The following is a 20,757-nucleotide window of genomic DNA, read 5'->3' on the forward strand; positions in this document are numbered from 1 at the left end:
AAGGCCATGGAGTGGTACGCCGCCAACAACGTGCAGGTGGTTCCCAAGGACAAGAACCCTCCCAACACGTCTGAGCTCCGCCCAATTGAGAAATACTGGGCTATTGTCAAGCGCAACCTAAAGAAGACCAAAAAAACTGTTAAGGACGAGCAGCAGTTCAAGGCAAACTGGCATTCTGCGGCGAAGAAGGTGGACAAGTTGGCTGTACAAAATCTGATGACAGGAGTCAAGCGTGAGGCCCGGCAATTCGGATTTGGAAAAGCGAAAGCCTAACTGAATATTTTTCCTGAATTTTATACTAATTGAACTTGAAAATGAAATGTAATTTGATTTTTTAAATAAACGATTTCACCGATTTACACGCGTTTTCCCTTGACCAAATTTTGACCGTATCACCCTTTAAATAAAGCCCTTCTTTAATTTTTATCAAAAATGTAAAAGAGAGTCTGCAAATATTACCTCTCAAATCGGCAGTTTTGTAGATTTTTATTCATGATTAAAGAGAAATCTAAGCCATAAACTATCTTTGTTGTAATGAAACTGATTCTTTTGAGTAGAATGAATACAAACATTTTTATCATTTTTTTCTGTAGGTGGCTATCAGTTAATTTTTTGTAATGTGTCCCTGTACTTAACACATCTATGGTTATTAGATTCGCGTTTTATTCTTTGTTTATATATCACTGGCACGTGCTGATTACAATAACTTCCTCATCTAGACCTAACCTAATCTGGCAAACACTTTTACGGGTTTATTAAATGATAAGTTCATATTTAATATATATTAAATAACAGAATTTATAGAAAAATGTATAATTGTACAAATGTTCTTATCACTTGTTTATAAAACATTTTCCAGTCAGTCTACTAGTACACAACATATGATCAAAAAAATGATCACCTTTTTTCTCAAATTCTAAAGTTCCAAAGTTATCAATTAGAGATTCACAAAGATTAGAGGTTCTAGCCTTTATTGATTGTCTAGCATATTACGCCTCTTAATCGAATGTAAATTTTAAGGTTGAGTTAACAATGTGTACGTGGTGATAATTAAAATAGTTTTTGATAATAACATGCGAGAAGACAATTCCGGGCTTATCGTGGCAACAATGGTCAGGGTTGGTAAAAAAATTTTCTGACCTTTCTTTTCCAGCAAAGAAAATATCTTCAACTTAATTTTTTTTAAGTGACAGTTAATGTCTAACAGAGCTACAAGAAAATTGTTCTAAGTATATCAGTCAAAGATTGTGTGAAGTGCTATTAGGTTTTTTCGTAATTCTATGTATCTGAAAAGGTTTCTATACATTTTTTTTATTAAACTTTCTATGCCATAAATCATAATTGAAAACTTTTGTATTTATTTACTTCTAGAAACATGGTATATTTTTGCGAAAATTAAAAAATATGATGGATAATAGAAGATATTGGTTAATGAATTTTTCACAAATTGACGTAATTAATTGACTAGGCATATAACCAATCAAAAAACCCATCAATTTTAAATGATTTATGTTTAGGTAAATGTTGTGGGAAAGGAGAAATATAATTGATTGGATTTTTAAGACCAAATGACGTCAAAGACATTGGAATGATTTTTCGGAAAATCATATTACCAAACAAATAGTTATAGTAAAATTTTCATTTTCTCAATTTCATCAAAATATTACAAGAGATTCTACTAGTAAGATATGAATTTAGGAATATAACAATTTTGTTTAAATAAATCTCACGCCTGATAGTGTTGTTATATGAATCAAGAGAATTGTTTAAAAACTAAAATGTAGCAAAAAATGTTACGAGATTATTTAACATAACATAAGCATATTTAACATAAACAAATAGTCAAAGCTAAGCTGCAAAATTCTATAATTACAATAGCCACATAGATTTCCGTATTTTTGCTGTTATAAAATTGTAGCATATTTTAAGGCGTAAAACATAATTAGCTTATTAGCCCATCTAACATAGGAAACAGATATTAGAAAAAAAGCTCTATTTTTCGTATTTTTTGTTAACATGAAAATGTGATACGAAGAAAGCACATAAAAGACGATTTCACAATAGTAGTTTTATATAATTGTAAACAATCGGTTGTTTCACTTGTTGGGTAATGTAGTACACCAGTTTAGTTTTTGTTTAGACATGTGGCATAAAAAAGGCAAAAGATAAACAAAATGTTTAAAATGTGTAAAATGCCAATAAAAAGAAATTAAGTGCAGGAAATAAATTTCCATAAAGGGGAAAATGTTATTTTTTTGTTGTTGCCTAACATTGTTTCATTAAGAAAATTAAGTTTCTCATTTAAAAAATAAAAACGAAAAACAAATAAAAAAGTACAAACTTATGTATGGAATTAGCACCGTCAATTTGGTGTGACGCATGCCAATTTCCCATATTTCTGGTTTGATGAGAGATATTCTCCCAAGCAGAGCAGATCAACCAGTACACTTCCCGAAGATAAATATAAAGGTTTTATATTTATGAAGACTATACAAGATTCTGGATTTATAAGAACCATTTTTGTTTGAGTTTTAGACAAATCATTAACATCTCTTGTAAGTGTGAAAGATAATGATGAAATTACGCCTTGATTTGAAATCTAAAATATGTATATTTTCATCCCCATTATTTAAATGATTACGAGAAGTAAAGGGTGATTTGTTAAGAGCTTGATAACTTTTTTTTTTTAAAAAAACGCATAAAATTTGCAAAATCTCATCGGTTCTTTATTTGAAACGTTAGATTGGTCCATGACATTTACTTTTTGAAGATAATTTCATTTAAATGTTGACCGCGGCTGCGTCTTAGGTGGTCCATTCGGAAAGTCCAATTTTGGGCAACTTTTTCGAGCATTTCGGCCGGAATAGCCCGAATTTCTTCGGAAATGTTGTCTTCCAAAGCTGGAATAGTTGCTGGCTTATTTCTGTAGACTTTAGACTTGACGTAGCCCCACAAAAAATAGTCTAAAGGCGTCAAATCGCATGATCTTGGTGGCCAACTTACCGGTCCATTTCTTGAGATGAATTGTTCTCCGAAGTTTTCCCTCAAAATGGCCATAGAATCGCGAGCTGTGTGGCATGTAGCGCCATCTTGTTGAAACCACATGTCAACCAAGTTCAGTTCTTCCATTTTTGGCAACAAAAAGTTTGTTAGCATCGAACGATAGCGATCGCCATTCACCGTAACGTTGCGTCCAACAGCATCTTTGAAAAAATACGGTCCAATGATTCCACCAGCGTACAAACCACACCAAACAGTGCATTTTTCGGGATGCATGGGCAGTTCTTGAACGGCTTCTGGTTGCTCTTCACTCCAAATGCGGCAATTATTTACGTAGCCATTCAACCAGAAATGAGCCTCATCGCTGAACAAAATTTGTCGATAAAAAAGCGGATTTTCTGCCAACTTTTCTAGGGCCCATTCACTGAAAATTCGACGTTGTGGCAGATCGTTCGGCTATTCATGATGAAATGTCAAAGCATACTGAGCATCTTTCTCTTTGACACCATGTCTGAAATCCCACGTGATCTGTCAAATACTAATGCATGAAAATCCTAACCTCAAAAGAATCACCCTTTAAAATCTGGAAATTTTACATTCAGTTTCAAGCAATTTTCATGATCAGTGCGCCTTCCATACCCTCAAGAAGTGAAATCGGCCTATATGGAGGCCTTACAAAATGGACCGATAAAAACTAAATCCGATACATGTTTTTTAATTCTAAAATTCCAGTATATTTACAATTTCAGGCAAATCAGATAAAAACTACGATTTCTATAAGCCCAAAAAGTAAAATCGCGAGATCGGGCTATACTAAAACATTGACCGATACTCACCATTTTCGGCGCGCCTCTTTATGGTCCTATAATACCTCTAGATTTCAAATTTCAGGCAAATTGGATAAAAGCTACGATTTCTGTAAGCCCAAGAAGTAAAATCTAGAGATCGGTCTATATGGGGGCTATATCAAAACATGGACCTATATTCACCATTTTCGGCACACCTTTTTATGGTCCTAAAATACCTCTAGATTTTCAATTTGAGGCAAATTGGAAAAAATACTACGATTTTTATAAGGCCAAGAAGTAAAATCGGGAGATCGGTCTATATGGGGGCAATACCAAAATATGGACCGATACTCACCATTTTGGGCAAACCTCTTTGTAGTCCTATGATACCTTTAGATTTCCAATTTCAGGCTAATTGGATAAAAACTACGATTTTTATAAGCCCAAGAAGTAAAATCGGGAGATCGGTCTATATGGGGGCTATACCAAAATATTGACCGATTCTCACTATTTTGGGCACACCTCTTTGTAGTCCTAAGGTGCCTTTAGATTTCCAATTTCAGGCAAATTGGATAAAAAGTACGATTTTTATAAGCCCAAGAAGTAAAATCGGGAGATCGGTCTATATGGGGGCTATACCAAAACATGGACCGATACCCACCATTTTGGACACACCCTAAAATACCCGTAGATTTCTAATTTCAGGCGAATTGGATAAAAACTACGGTTTCTATAAGCCCAAGACCCCATATCGGGAGGTCGGTTTATATGGGGACTATATCAAAACCTGGACCGATATAGCCCATCTTCGAACTTGACCTGCCTGCAGACAAAAGACGAGTTTGTGCAAAATTTCAGCACGATTGCATCATTATTGAAGACTGTAGCGTGATTACAACACACAGACAGACAGAAAGACGGACATGGTTAAATCGTCTTAGAATTTCTCCCTGATCAAGAATATATATACTTTATATAGTCGGAAATCGATATTTCGATGTATTACAAACGAAATGACAAACATATTATACCCTCGTCCAGGGCTGCCAATAAAATTTTAAGAAAAATCGTCACTTTTTCCCGAAAACATCGTCATAATCGGCACTTGCTTTTTAAAAATCGTCAAAAATCGGGAATTTAAATAATATTAAAATAAAACATATGTTTTGGTTAAAAACGAAGGTATTCATTTCATAAAAAGACACACAATTCTACTATATTTAGTAAATTTTTGTATTACGCATTCTGAGTAAGTCATAACCGAAAAGTACGCGAACACCATCCACTAACTATTTACATATTCTAAATTTCAGCTTCTAAACATTAAAAACCATAAATACATCTAGATTTTATATCCTATCCCACATAGTGGTTAGGGTATAATAACTTTGATCTGTAAAAAATGTGCCTACCAGAAATATTGATTATAGACTCCATAAAACATACTGATCGACTCGGAATCTCCTCCTGAGTCATATTCGTCCCTTCATCGGTCGGTCTGTCTATGCATTGTTCGCAGGATTCCGGTCGCAATTATTTTGATGAAACTTGGTTCAGTGTTTTTTTTTTTTTGGCACAAGGGCGAACGCTTTTGAATTTGGAAAAAATCGGATCAAATTAAGATATAGCCCCCACACACATGTATCGCCCGATTTCAACAAAGGGGATCGTATTGAGCCTATTTACTAACCGATCGTCTTCAAATTTAATACAAGATAACTAAGCATCCTTAAAGTAAGCAAAATTTAATCGAAATCGGTTCAGATTTCGAAATCGCTCGATTTTCCCAAATTTTTGAACGGAGTAAATATCGTCATTTTCGAGGCAAAAATCGGAAACTTCTATTTTTTGAGCCAAAAATCGTCAAAATGACGATAAATCGGCAGCCCTGCCCCCGTCACCATTCTATGGTGGTGGGTATAAAAATGTCATGAGCTTTATCGGTGAAAAAGTTTTGTGTTCGTCCGAAATTGGCATAGAACTTATGGTCCTTTGCATACAAAGCGATTATGGTAAACAAAACATCACAATTCCTCCCGGTTTCAATACTATATTTCCATGCCCTTATCATAGTGGTTTTTAATGAACACACCGCCTGAAAGTATGCAAATATACCAAAGGAATATGGAATAAGGAATAATCTATGATCAAAAGTTTTTTGTAATTAGATTTACATTAATAAATAATAGTTAAATATATATATATTTTTTTTATTTTTTCTGTATAACAATTTGTGTTACAAAATGTGAATGCTTTTGAAATTTTGAAATTTTTTTCTTTGGTTTACATTTATTTTCAATAAAAAAAGTAATTTCGTTTTGTCTAAAATTATTTCAAATATCACATTACCTTTGACATAGATATATCAATATGTAATAATTTTCAGTTAACAACAAACACTGATGACCTAATACACTTACTGGGAAATCCCATTCGTGTTAAAGAAAGCGATAGAAAAAATCCTCTCATTCAACCTAAAAAAAAAAATACGAAGCAAATGAATAGCTAGTTGTTTGATTATAATCATGAGAAATCCTATGTATGGAAAAGTTTGTGTCATTTACAATTAATTATAGTGACTGGTAAACAATATTTGATAGTTAAGTTAATCATGCCAAAAACTAAGTAAAAATCGCTATGGGAAGAAAGAACTTTCTGGAGGAATATGTCGTCATAATTTGAACATAGTAGATTTGTTGTTATTCGCTTAAAGTAAACATAAACAAATTTATTTTTCTCGTTACTAAAACGAGACGAAAAGAACCTAAACTAATTAGTAAAACATGTATTTAAGATATTGTTACGTTTTTATATTTAGGCGTTTTCAATTACCCGACAATTAAAACACAGTTCTTTTAAATAACGACAATCTACAATTTATTTACTATGACTTCACACTTTACAATTCGTTCACACTGAAGTTATTCGTTTGACGCTTTAATTAAGACTGACTCGTTAGCAGCATGCGAGCGCTTTTATATATCACGGTGTGGCAATACGAGAACATTCTGGTAGCACTACAATATTCTGGCAACGCCAGATATGCTAGAAGGATCTACGACCATTAAGTTGTTTACCTGGTGGCTGCCAAACACATACACACTCACATAGATATATGCTCGCATTACTACACCAACAACAATAATGACAATAGACAATGAGATGAAATGAGAATGCAGAATAACAAAGCAAAGGGGTTGCTATTCTATGAGAGAGTAAGAACTAACATTTCGGTAAGCAAACAAAAGAACATAAAAGAAATTCAGGAAAATACTAGAAAATGAATAGATGATTCCAACAAGTGATAGCAAAATTTTATCGTTACAATTTGAAATTTTAAATTAACGGAAACCAATTTAAATAAACTTATATCTATAATTATCAAATTCGTAACACTGCCTCCCGCTTAAGCCTGTTCGTCCCGAACAGGCACAGAACCTGTTCCGTAAGGAGCCAATCGTTCCAGATGTACAACTTTCATCTTTGATCTAGGGCTGTCGTCCTCCTGAATCCGGTATACAACATCATTGATCTTCTTGATGACTTTGTATGGGCCTTCCCACTGTGTTTGCAGTTTAGGACACAATCCTTTCTTTCGTTGCGGGTTAAATAGCAGAACCAATTCTGCTTCTTGGAAGCCTTCAGTATTTACAGCACGATCGTATCTCGCCTTCATTCTGTTGCTGACCATTTTTATTTTGTTGCGCACTGATTCGTGAACTTCACCGAAAGTGTTTGGGATGTCGTTTCTGTTTTCTTCCATGGCGAGCTCATTAGGTTTAGCACCGAATATCAGATCACCAGGCAACTTCAACTCAGTTCCGAATAGAACATTGGCCGGTGTTCGAGAGGTGGAATCATGAATGGCAGATCTATAGGACAGCAAAAACTTTGGTATATGCTCGTCCCAGTCCCTCTGGCCGTTGTCCACCACTTTTCGAAGATGTTCCTCCAGGGTGCGATTGAACCTTTCTACCATGCCATCGGATTGTGGATGTAATGGCGTAGTCCTCGTTTTCTTGATACCAAGGGATTCACACATCTCTTTGAATATGGCCGATTCAAAATTTCTTCCCTGGTCTGAGTGAATCTCGGACGGCACACCGTAGCGACATATCCAGTTTTTGTTGACCACATCCACAATCGTTTTTGCCTCTTGGTTTGGAATTGCATACACCTCCGGCCATTTGCTGAAGTAATCCATGACCACAAGGACATAACGGTTTCCAGAATCACTTACTGGGAAAGGGCCTGCCACGTCCATTGCTATTCTTTCAAACGGGGCTCCTGGTCTATATTCTTGCATAGGACCTCGACTTTTCCTTGTTGGACCTTTCGCCTTCATGCACTTCTCGCAATTGGCTACCCATTCAGCAATTGATTTCTGGCATCCAACCCAGTAGAATCGTTGCTTCACTTTCTCGGCGGTTTTGGTTATTCCCAGATGACCTCCACTGGGACCATTATGGAACTCCGCCAAAACATCTCTTATTTTGGAATCTGGAACGATGATCAAATTTCGGCTGCTCTTGCCATCTTCGCTTTCCCATTTACGTTGCAGGGATCCATTGACTAGAACTAAACTATCCCATTGAGCCCAGTATGATTTCATAAGTGGACTTTCGGCTGCGATGTCTTTCTTACTGGGCTTCTTGTTCTCTTCCTTTGCCGAAATAATTTTATTCAAAATGGGATCTTTACGCTGTTCTGTTGGCCAGTCCACTCCAGATTCGACGTGTAACAGCCGAATATCAACAATCTCCTCCTTGTGTTCAGCCTTCGAGCAGTGCTTGCATTCTATACTGCAAGGTCGACGTGACAAAGCGTCAGCGTTACCGTGTTTTCCACCTTTTCTATGCTCGACACTGAAATCATAGCTTTGGAGCCTCTCGATCCAACGTGCCAGTTGAGCTTCCGGATTCTTGAATTGGAGCAACCATCGTAGAGCTGAGTGATCAGTCCTGAGCAAGAAGTGTTGTCCATACAAATATTTATGATAATGTTTTACACTCTCTATGACGGCTAGCAGCTCTCGTCGCGTTACACAGTAGTTCTTTTCGGGCTTGGACAACGTTCGGCTGAAATATCCGATGACCTTCTCCTTGCCGTCTATCTGTTGGGATAGCACACCTCCAATACCATGCGCGCTAGCATCTGTATCCAAAACAAATTTTTCGCCCGGAATAGGATACGCTAGAACAGGAGCTGAACATAAAAGTTCTTTTAAATGTTGGAATGAATCCTCCTGTTCGTCGCTCCACTGGAACTTCTGACCTTTTTGCGTCAATTTATGGAGACTAGCGGCGATGCTGGCGAAGTTTGGGACGAATCGTCGGTAATATGTACATAACCCAAGGAAACTTCTTAATTCGTGGAGATTTCGTGGTCGTGGCCAATCTCTGACAGCTTGGATTTTGTCTCCATCGGTGGATATGCCCTCTGCAGTCACATGATGACCCAGGTATTTAACTTCCCGCTGGAAAAGGGAGCATTTCTTTGCGTTAAGGCGTAGACCAGCGGCTGACAATTGCTGGATAACGTCTTTCAAGTTCTTAAGGTGCTCGTCAAACGTTTTGCCCATCACTATGATGTCGTCCAAGTATATCAAGCACGACTTCCAGTGCAACCCCTTCAGTACCCGCTCCATCAATCTTTCGAAGGTAGCCGGAGCGTTGCAGAGCCCGAATGGCATTACATTGAATTGCCAGAGACCGCCATTAACGCCAAAAGCCGTCTTTTCCTTGTCTTTCTCGGCGATCTCTACTTGCCAATATCCACTCTGCAAATCAAGCGTAGAAAACCATGTTGTTCCTGCTAGTGTGTCCAACGTGTCATCAATGCGTGGAAGCGGATAACTGTCCTTTTTGGTGACATCATTCAGTTTTCTATAGTCCACGCAGAATCGGGTACTTCCATCTTTCTTTTTGACCAGCACAACTGGGGAACACCAAGGACTTGATGATGGCTCGATCACTCCACTCTCCGCCATTTCCTTTATGAGCTTTTGAACTTCGTCACTTTTTGCCAGGGGAACACTTCGTGGTGCCTGTTTTATGGGCCTTTCTTCTGCGGTTTTAATTTCATGTTTCACTACAGATGTTCTTCCTTGATTTCCCTTTTCAGAAGCAAAAGCAGAGGCGTTTTTCCACAACAATTGCTTGGCTTTATTTCTCTCTGACGGCGATAGATGACGTGTCCAAGCCTCGAAATACCCTTCTAGATGTTTTCTCACTGCTACATGTGTCTTTGATGAGTTGCCTTCCAAATTGACTATTGCCTCGGCTGGTGTACATTTTCCAATAACAGAAAATTTTACAATTTGCTCATGATTGTCAGACAAGTTCAAGACACGAACTGGTATTAGTCTCTCTTCGTTCGTTGTTACCAGGGCATTTGCTATCAAGATGTTGTTGCTTTTGTTTTCTGCTGGTTCAACAACCCACAATTGGCCGACTTCACAATCTCCATCCATAGAAACCCATATAATTGCTTCGGCATTCGGTGGTATAGACTCTGACTGGCTCGTTGTCAAACGTCTGACAGGTGTATTCTCGTCGTATCCCACGTTTACCGTTATTTCGGCATCGCACCATGTCATTACACGACGCTTCATATCCAAATTGAGACCAAAAGCAATCATGAAATCCGCTCCAATTATAACTTCGTCTACTATATCGGCCACAATGAAATCATAAGTAACGGATTTGTTAGCAATAGTTAATTTTACGGTGACCTTTCCATATACGGTTGCGGGTTCCCCTGTAGCCGTGCGTAGCTTGACTCCAATCAGTGGTGTAACTTTTCCTTTTACTAAATCAGATCTAATGATAGACTTTGATGCACCAGTATCCAACGTCAAAGTACGCTTGTCGCCATTAATAACACCCGCAATAGTTAAATTGTTATTTTTCTGTTGAACTATTGCTATGGAGATGGTGGGGCCATCGTCTGTGGGAGCCAGCTCTTGCCCCGCTGAACTAGCTCGATTTAGTTTAAAGGTGACTCACTTGACTGTGGCGTCACCTTCTTATGGCTATTGTTTAATGGAGATGGTGATGTGGACCTTGACCGTTTGCGTCGTGCTTTGCATTCTCGAGCTAGATGTCCAGGCTTATCACAGTTATAGCACTTCATTCTGGATTTTGTTGTTTCCTGCTTCATTTCTTGCATTGCCTGCTTAACGGCCTCTTTCACTGAATCAATCACGGAATTTGATTCGTCATTCTCAGTCTCCACCTTACGTACTTTGTGAACTTGAGGACGTGCTAGTACTCTCGCTGTCTCTTGTGCAAGGGCAAATGTTACAGTTTCCACAAATATAGCTTTTTGTGACGCATATGTTGCACATTTTATGTCTGGGTCTCGAATGCCATTCACAAAGGTCTCAATTTTGATGCGGTCCACAAGTGGGTGACTCTCTCCTGGGTATGCCAAAAGCACCAACCGCTCAACCTCTGTTGCAAAGTCTTGTAGAGTCTCATTTGACTTCTGGACTCTTCCTCTTAATTCCATTCTGAAGATGTCTTGCTTATGTTCTCCGCCGTACTTACGTTGAAGTGCCGCTATTACTTCATTATAATTATTTCTAGAGGCAGCGGGAATGCTTTGTATCACATCAGCGGCGTTGCCCTTTAATGCCAATAGAAGTTCAATTGCTTTGTCATTGTCGTTCCATAAATTTCTAGAAGCAACCATTTCAAATTGGAATTTGAATACATCAAATGAAGTTGAGCCATCGAAAACAGGAGGTTTGGTTTTTGAGCCCTCGATGACGCGCACTGGTCCACCTTTAATTTCCAGCTCTGACATTTTTCTTTCAATGTGTAAAAACTTCTCATCATGAACCATAATTTTCTCATCCACAGAAATAATCTTCTTATCCAGCTCCCCAATTTGGCTTTCGATATGGTCCACACGTTTTTCCATGCCTTCAGCAATTTGTTGAAGATTCTCATTTAGAATTCTAGAATTTTCGTCCATCTTTTTTGAATTTTCGTCGAATTTTTCTTCCAATTTTCTAGAATTAGCTTCCATCATTTTTCTAGAGTGCTCTTGCATTTTTAGAGAATTTTCTTCCATCATTTTGCTCAGAACATTGAGCATTGATGTGTAATCCACAACACTCGAAGCCACTGACGGAGTTTCTACACTGCTGGTATTGACGAGTATTGACTCATCAATGTCTTCCTTATAATCAAATTCGTGCGTCGCAATGTCCATATTACGCCGTTCAAACTCTTCCAGTAGACGCTTTTGAAGCTGGGCCTTATTGCCTGTTGTCGGCAGCTCCAGTTTGCTCAATTCCTTTTTTAAGTCTTCCACACGAAGCTCATTAAACTTCATTGTAGATTTTTGTTCGTTATTTCACTTCCGACACCAGTTGTTACGTTTTTATATTTAGGCGTTTTCAATTACCCGACAATTAAAACACAGTTCTTTTAAATAACGACAATCTACAATTTATTTACTATGACTTCACACTTTACAATTCGTTCACACTGAAGTTATTCGTTTGACGCTTTAATTAAGACTGACTCGTTAGCAGCATGCGAGCGCTTTTATATATCACGGTGTGGCAATACGAGAACATTCTGGTAGCACTACAATATTCTGGCAACGCCAGATATGCTAGAAGGATCTACGACCATTAAGTTGTTTACCTGGTGGCTGCCAAACACATACACACTCACATAGATATATGCTCGCATTACTACAACAACAACAATAATGACAATAGACAATGAGATGAAATGAGAATGCAGAATAACAAAGCAAAGGGGTTGCTATTCTATGAGAGAGTAAGAACTAACATTTCGGTAAGCAAACAAAAGAACATAAAAAAATTCAGGAAAATACTAAAAAATGAATAGATGATTCCAACAAGTGATAGCAAAATTTTATCGTTACAATTTGAAATTTTAAATTAACGGAAACCAATTTAAATAAACTTATATCTATAATTATCAAATTCGTAACAATATGTTCTAGTTCTAGTGTTGTGGTTTTTATGGAGTGGAATAAAACACACAAAGTTGCAGAGTGGGGGGGACTAACCTAAATGTAACTTTTATTAATATTTTACATTAAAATTAATATAAGTAATATTCATACCGCGCGCACACAGATCTTACTCCTTAAAATGTTCAAACCACTTTGATGTAAAAAGTCAAAATGCAAGTAGCGGCAAAGTATGACCGTTAGAATATATATGGATATACGAATGATCAAATACATGAGCATAGACATAGTACATATATACGAATAAGAATTTGAGAAATAAGAAGATTAACAGCCATACATAGATACATGTAACATAAGGACAAGAATAATGATAATTCAAAGAAAACAAGTGGCGAATTATTAGGGCTTGCAGTATGCAATTCAAGTTCTACTCTGGGTTCCTAACATCTAGGAAATACATTACTTTGCTCATTAGCAGAAGAAAATTTCTCAGTAAAAGTAATTATTTGAAATATCGAATTAAAAATATTTACGGGAAGAAGGAAATGGTATAGATAAATATTTCGTTATAATTTAAATAAAAAAATTAAATAAAATAAAATATAGACGTATGTTAACATAAATAGTAAAGCATACATTTGCGGTTATGCGACTCTAAATGATAGATATGGCTAACATCACTCCCATATTGATAATGATTTCGTTATAATTTAATTGAAGAGAACTACACCTAACATCACTTCTATAGACACATGTATCATCATGGAGATATTTCATGGCAATAGGAGACGGTAAGTGAATATGATTATTGAATCCTAAGACCAGTTTCAGGTGCCAACATCTTTCGCTTTTTTTATTTTCATCAATTTAAATTTATCTTTTATCCGTTTTGTTTGTTATTGTTGGTTTCTCTTCAATCATTATTGTTGGTTTTGATCTAAGCTTAAATCCATGCATTGACTAAACTACAAGTGTAGCTTAACCAACAGAGGAAAAGTATGCTTGTCAAATTTATTTGGACAAAGCCCTATAGACTGCAAGATGGTTGGATGTACAGCTGTTTCGGAATTACCACATTCCTCATCAGCATCCTCTACTTGCAGCAAAACTATCAACCAATTATCTGAATAAATTCGGGTAATTCACTCAACCCAAAGTGAACTACACTTGAACCTTCCGAAAAAAGGTTTGATAGTCGGCTACTGCCCAAAGCTGAGATCAAAAACAACAATAATAGTTTATCTTTTATTACAAACATATTTCTTTAAGTGGAATATTTTTATTTTAATTGTAACTCCAAAAACCATATTTCATTTGTTTTGATGTACTTCAACTTAAGAGCACCAAATTTGTAGGTGTACGCCTAAAAGTATGCAACTATTTCGAATTTGTGTAAGTAGGTTTCCAAAAACAGTCTCAATAAAATTTAATTAACCAAATAAAATAATATAGGGCGTTGGTTGGTTAAATAAATGAATAAATAAAATAAATAAATAAATAAATAATAAAATAAATAAATAATAGAACGATGTAAATAAATGTAATTATTTATTTTTGTGCCATCTATAAAAAAAAATCAGTAACTTTTTATTATGAATGACCCCTTTTTTTGATATTCTTAGTTGATACGCCCGGCAGAATTTATGATAATTTCCATTCATATAGACTATATTTTACTCCATTGGTTTGAGTTTTATCGAAAATTGAGGTGTTATTTATCCATTAAAAACCCCGGCAGGCGTATTTTATTTCCCTCCAAAAATCTTTTTGATTTTATAAACAAGTCGAAATTTATACGCCATTGTCTGTCGCACATACTTTGTTTGATTTTTTTTTGCAGCACATTGAGTATCCGGAAAACAAAGCCAAACCAACACATATATAGAAGCAAGCAATAGGAAAGCCTATCTTGTTATGGGCAATTCTGCAAAAGGGCGCTGTTATTAAGAAACCTTCATTCACAAATGACGCAAAATGTGAGCAACGGCAGAGAAAAAAGTGCGTAGTTGGGAATTACACACATAAATGAAAAAACCTGTGTATACAAACTTTTATATACATTCACAAAAAAAATTTAAAACTCTATGTCTCCTATACATACATATGTATTTCAAATGAAAATGGAAGTAAACTTGAGATGCCTCATTGCACATTTTTAATGGAATTATGTGCCTTTTTTGCTTTCAAAAAATATATATACACATTCTGATTCATTCACGATATTAATTGTTCTAATTAATATTTTAATTGAAATTGCTTCAATCAGGATGGTAACGATCACAGAATTAATCAAAAAAAGAAATCAATTGAATTTTCGGAACATTCAATTTTTTAATTGGTTCCATTGATTCTGATCGCAAAATCCAATTAATTTTTAGTTGATCACAATGAACTGAATAGTCTAAGTTAGCCTGAAACTTAATCACATCTACGAAATTAATTTATAAGGCATTTAGAACACAAAACCTGTTTATCTGTAAATTTCTAATGGTACCTTTGTATACATACTCGTTGTTTCGATCGGACATCATGACAACACAGCAAAAACTATTTGGTGGTGTGTAGGGTGACCTATTGACTTTTTAAAATCTCTGTAACTTTTTTGTTTATGAATATAAGTAAATACTTCAAAAACAAAAGTTGCATATTTTGTTAAGATCTTTATAATGGTTATAAGAAATGGTCATCATAGGGGTATACGAAGAGAAATAAAAAAATTAAAAATCAAATTTGACGTCGGAGTCAAAAATGACCAATGCACGAAATATAGCCCCTGATCAACCACGAACAACGATATGCGTTTCTTTCCGATCGGACTTCAAATGACGACACAGCACAATAAATTGTATTTCGGGGGGTCGTAGGGTGCACGGAAAAAAAAATGTTGGTGTTCTGAAATTGTCTTCGAATATGCTACAAAACTGGGGGGGTGACCGCATCAACTTTTTTTCGTGACCCTATCTAATGTTCGATACGATAATATGAAACCTCTTTATCCGTTTTTCACACCAAAAATATTTGTTTTTTATATCGACACAAACGCCCTTTTGAAAGGATGAACTTAAAAATACAAATTTTCGTATTTATTTTTTTTATAAAAATGTTTAAATATATTTAAATTTATTGCCAAAAAATGTATTTATACATACATTACATTCCTTTTTACATTATAACTATACTAAAACTATGAATACCTCTTACATATCGGTAGTCGCTCAACATTGCCCTACGATGCGACATATTTAATGTGTAAAAAAAATACTAAATGAAAAGTCATCTCCTTTGGACTCTTAATGATATGAAACTGTGTTTGTATCCTTTTGAAAAAGATCAAACAAACGACGTAATAAACAAAATGGTATGAATGGTTTAAGCGAATTATTGATACAAAACAAAATTTGTATATTCCAAATTATAAAAGAAAATATATATTATACAATTCTTTATACCGATCAATGCTGGGTAAATTAAAACTACGCCTGCGTAACTATATATACATCACCGTTGCCACTGACCATTTCTGTCATGGTGACAGTGGGTAAGGAGGAGTTATTTTGTACATTGGTCATATTTAAATTCTGTATGGTGGTTTGAGCATGGGTCATATGGTTATTGCTGACCATCGTTTGTGCAGCTAGGGGTTCTCCCCCGTGACCAGTTATTTGCAAATGCTCCTCTAGGCCTTCAATGTCATAGAAAATATGATTACATTCGCCACATTTGTACTTGGGTATATTCGAAGTATTCGGATGTTTACGCTCCACATGCAACTTCAATGTTAAAGCGGTGGAGAAATGCTTTCGACAATTGTCGATGGCACAGCAGTAGGAACGCTGTTGATGTGTCTGACGATGACGGTATAATATGGCTTTCGATTTGAAAGTCTTTTGACATATATGACAAGTGGGCACTTTACTCGCCGATTGATGGGTCTTCATGTGCATTCGTAGCATGCCGGGGCCTTTGAATTTCTTTTGGCAAATTTCACATTGCGGTTGCTTTTTACAATTAGCCCGTATCCAATTTGAGTGCAAATGCATGTGATTTTGTAACCCCTTAAATTGTTTAAACTCCCGTTGGCATAGGTTACATTTGTAGCGCCCTGATCCCAAAACTGTTGTCTGCTGATTTATGAAATCATCTATAAGCTTTGAGTCAATCTCAATGTCGTCGTCCTGGGCAGCTTGGGCTATGGAATTGGCTGTTGCTTGTAATTGGCGGGTATTCGCTATTGATCTGCTTGAACTGGTGTTTGTACGGCGAGCCTTCTTCGATATTGATGGTGAAAAATTTGCATTGGAATTCATCACATTGGAGGAGTTGGTTACTGTTGTCTGCATCTGATTGTTGTTCATATTTTGTTGCAGTCTGTCATTTTCATTAGCATCACATGCCGCTTGGAAAATGTTTGCAACTTCCGCTTCTTCCAGAGCATCAACATCGTCGACATCTGCCCCATCGGCACTAATGCAACCCTCAACCACGGTATAGTGTGTGAGGGAGTTGTCTTCGTTGTATTCATCACTATGTAGTATTTGATGATGGTCGTCTACGTCTTGTTCGGTCAAGAATTCCGACCCATTTGAGCTTTCTAGAAGCACTGCTGTACCATCCTCATCCAACATTTCCTCTTCCATGGGTATTTCTTCAATAATATCATCCTCGTTTTCTTCCAGCTCCTCCTCTTCGTCATCCATGACATCCTGCACCACTGTACCATCGGGCAAAATTAATTCACCCCCAGTGTGTTGTTGGGACGTTTTCACGGTCACATCATCCAAATATTCCAATTCAACATTTTGTTGTAACAATTGATGGTGCTGATGGTGGATTTGTATTTGTTCATCTTCCACCACTATTGTTTCGCAAATCTGATCTCGTGCACTATGGTGATGCTGGAGGTGGTTTCCAGTAGATTGATCATCAAGGTTTCTAGCATCTTGCTCCTCTTCATCGTCTTCGATCAAATGTTGCTCCGATTGTTCCATAATAGAGTCTTCATCGATCATAGTCAATTGATCTTGTTCCAGAATTGCCGCATGAGTATTGTTATTCATTCCATGACCCGAAGTTCTCTGGGGGAGAATTTGTACTAATTGGACCAGACCATTTGGTGTCTGTATCAACTGTAAAGTTTGACCTCCGGTTGTCTGAATGAGTTGCGGAGTAAATTGGGCTTGAGGGGGTTGTGGTTGAGCAACAGGATTTGTTGGAGGATTAGGACTACTAATTATCTGTGCCAATTGTGGAGGACCACCATTACCATTTGTGGTCAATATCTGTGTGGTAGTTATAATTTGTCCATTCGGCAGAACTAACTGAGAAGGCAAAGATGTCGTTGTAGTGGCATTTGCGTTGTTGTTTGTCACATTCGAAGAGTTTGATGAAATCGGCATAAGTTGTGGCGGGTTGAGAAGAGATTGGGGATTAGGCAGACGGGTTTGCAGACTAACAGTTTCGCTCAGATTAAGAGTGGGTTGGGGTAATAGGATTTGTTGGGTTTGTTGAGGAGTTTGTTGCAGCGTTTGTGCTTGGTGTGTCGTTGACTTCTTCGTTGAAGGTTGAAGTTTCTTCAAAGGAGACTTCCGTTTTATTGATTGTTGTTGTTGTTGCTGCTGCTGTCTCAACTCCTGCTGCTTTATCTGTTTCTGTATGCTCTTTTGCTGTCGTTGCTGTTGCAATTTCAAAAGTTGTTGTTCCTGTTGTTGCTGCAAAAGAAGCTGTTGCTGCTGTTGCAATTCTATCAACTTTGCTTGACTCTGTTGTAATTTTAACCCTTGGATCTCATCTAGAACCACCCTAGTAGTCTGGTTTACCCTCATAGGACTTTCTATTTGTGGTTTCTCATCGATTACCACTCGAACTGTTATGGACTTAATGTACTCCCTTAATTCTTTATCGCTTCGTTCCACTTGCATTTTGAATGCATGACATCTGGAGACGGCATGTACGCACTGTACACAGATTTTATCAGGCCAACCTTCGGTTGGCTCAACAGTAACACTGGCACATTCCATAATCATTTCGGCGATTTTCTCGCTAAAAAGAGGCCTCATATCCTTTCGTTCACAAATGCAGACACGGCATATTTTATCCAATTCCAAAGCCCTTTTGCGGTCCATCATTTGAGAATCAATATGTGTGTTTAAAGATAGATCGACACTTGATAATATGGAGGGGAGGAGGGTACAAAATTGCGCCGCTTGCCTACAAGCGATAAACTGCAATAAACAACAAAAATGAGTTGATTTAAACAAAGCAAATGACAATAATATCTATATATGCGGGAGTGTCGTCTAAACTCTGGTTTAGCTATATATCTAAGACTTTTTCCAAAACATTATTGAGGGTGGAAGTGTAAGAGTAGATTACAATTTTTTGGAACAAATCTACTTTAGTAAAAGTTGTTAAAAACAAAAAAAAATATTTGAATGCAAGAGAAGGGATTTTAAAGCGAAATGAAGGGGTTTTAAAGCGAAAATGTTATGTAAAAAATTTGTCGGAAAAGCCTAGATTTCGAGATATCGACATCTGAAAATCGGTATTTCCCTTTATATTTTTGTTAATTCTGGCAGCAATTTCTCATGAAATGAATCCAATTGAATTTTTTGCGTTTTTGGTAAAAATAGTACATTTTAAAGAGAAAATGTTAAATAAACATTTTGTCGGAAGAGCGTAGTCTTCGAGATACCGACTCTTGAAAATTGGCGTATAGGCGGCCGGGGTTTGAGACTTTTTCTCCTATGGACAGGGTCCACAAAAGGCTAACGCGAACACAAAGTGGACAGGTGGACGGCCTTCGGTCGGGTTTTGAGACTTTTTCCTATGGACAGAGTCCAAAATGGTCTAGCGCGACCTCAAAGTGGAAAGGTGGCAGGCCAGCAGGCCTATGGACAGCGTCTAAAGTGGGCTAACGCGAACCCAGGGACTCTCCTGGTCCATATTATTCTAAATATTTTAATTTTAGGATGATTATGTGCGATGGATAATAAATCCAATATACGTGATAAAAGGGCTTTCCGAAAAAAGTGGTATATTATCGAAAAGTCTACACGATGTCAAAAAATTGGACCAATCGGACCACTTGTACTAAAGTAGATTTAAGCCGAATATCGTACACTATAATTCTTCCTTCATATTATTGTATTTATATATTATTATTATTATTATTATTAATAGTTATTATTTGTTTTCGTTCCATCTCTGACGCCGTCATTTATTTACCCCGGCGTTTTTCTATTGTATTTGAAGCCGTTATTATTGTTTCACCGGCTCTTATCCCTTCACTGGCGGTGAGAAAAAGACAAAGACAACACAAAAACAAAGTATCATAAAAAGAAGAGAACAATAATAAAAGTCTTAAAAATTCCGGAATTGTTGAAGAGGATGAGAAAAAGAAAACGATAGAAGAAATTACCAAAAAAAAACTTTTGCACAACACTCTCGCATACATTAACATTATTTATATACACTTACCTGTCTTTCTTTGCTACAAAATTATATAAAAATAAGGCAATATATAGCTTTTGTAGATTTCCCTCTATTCCACGTCCACTATATATATAAATCTATGGAATTTTACTTCACTATTTTCGACATTTCATGTACATTTTATCACTTTTTCATAAACTCTGATGATGTTGTGTGTTTTCAAAACAAACAATAACATAGATGTTAGAGTGAAAAGTTGAAGAAAAACGAAATAACTGCTATATAATACAACGAAATTAATTTTTATATTTTTCTGTACTTGACTTTGTCTTGCTCGTTCGTTCTGACGTAAATTAGCAATGGAGAAGGCTTCGTTTTGAAAAGGGAGCACGAATACAACTCGTTTGCTACCAATTATGCTATCTCTTTCGTTCTCGAGCCAATAGTGAGAAACAGAAAGAGTAAACTCATAGTCTATGAAGAAACAGCTGTTCGTTCAGCAATGTTACCAGATTACGGCTCAAATACCGCTAACTTGGTATGAACAAAAAACATACTATTTTACATAAACATATTC

At 36.5% G+C, this 20,757-nt stretch overlaps 2 protein-coding genes across 2 annotated transcripts in view; both read right to left on the reverse strand.

Moving 5' to 3' along the window:
- Window positions 1-20,757, reverse strand: part of Ip6k (Inositol hexakisphosphate kinase) — a 118,095-nt gene that overhangs the window by 97,010 nt on the left and 328 nt on the right. The gene's annotated exons all lie outside the window — the stretch shown is intronic.
- Window positions 15,824-20,535, reverse strand: LOC142238683 (uncharacterized). Its single transcript, XM_075310393.1, has 2 exons — window positions 20,226-20,535; window positions 15,824-18,970 (listed from the first exon to the last, which is right to left on the reverse strand). The coding sequence occupies exon 2, from the start codon at window positions 18,872-18,874 to the stop codon at window positions 16,223-16,225; it is 2,652 nt and encodes an 883-aa protein (XP_075166508.1). The 5' UTR covers window positions 18,875-18,970; window positions 20,226-20,535; the 3' UTR covers window positions 15,824-16,222.

The sequence above is a fragment of the Haematobia irritans genome, chromosome 5, assembly GCF_050003625.1.
Source record: "Haematobia irritans isolate KBUSLIRL chromosome 5, ASM5000362v1, whole genome shotgun sequence".
Taxonomy (NCBI): domain Eukaryota; kingdom Metazoa; phylum Arthropoda; class Insecta; order Diptera; family Muscidae; genus Haematobia; species Haematobia irritans.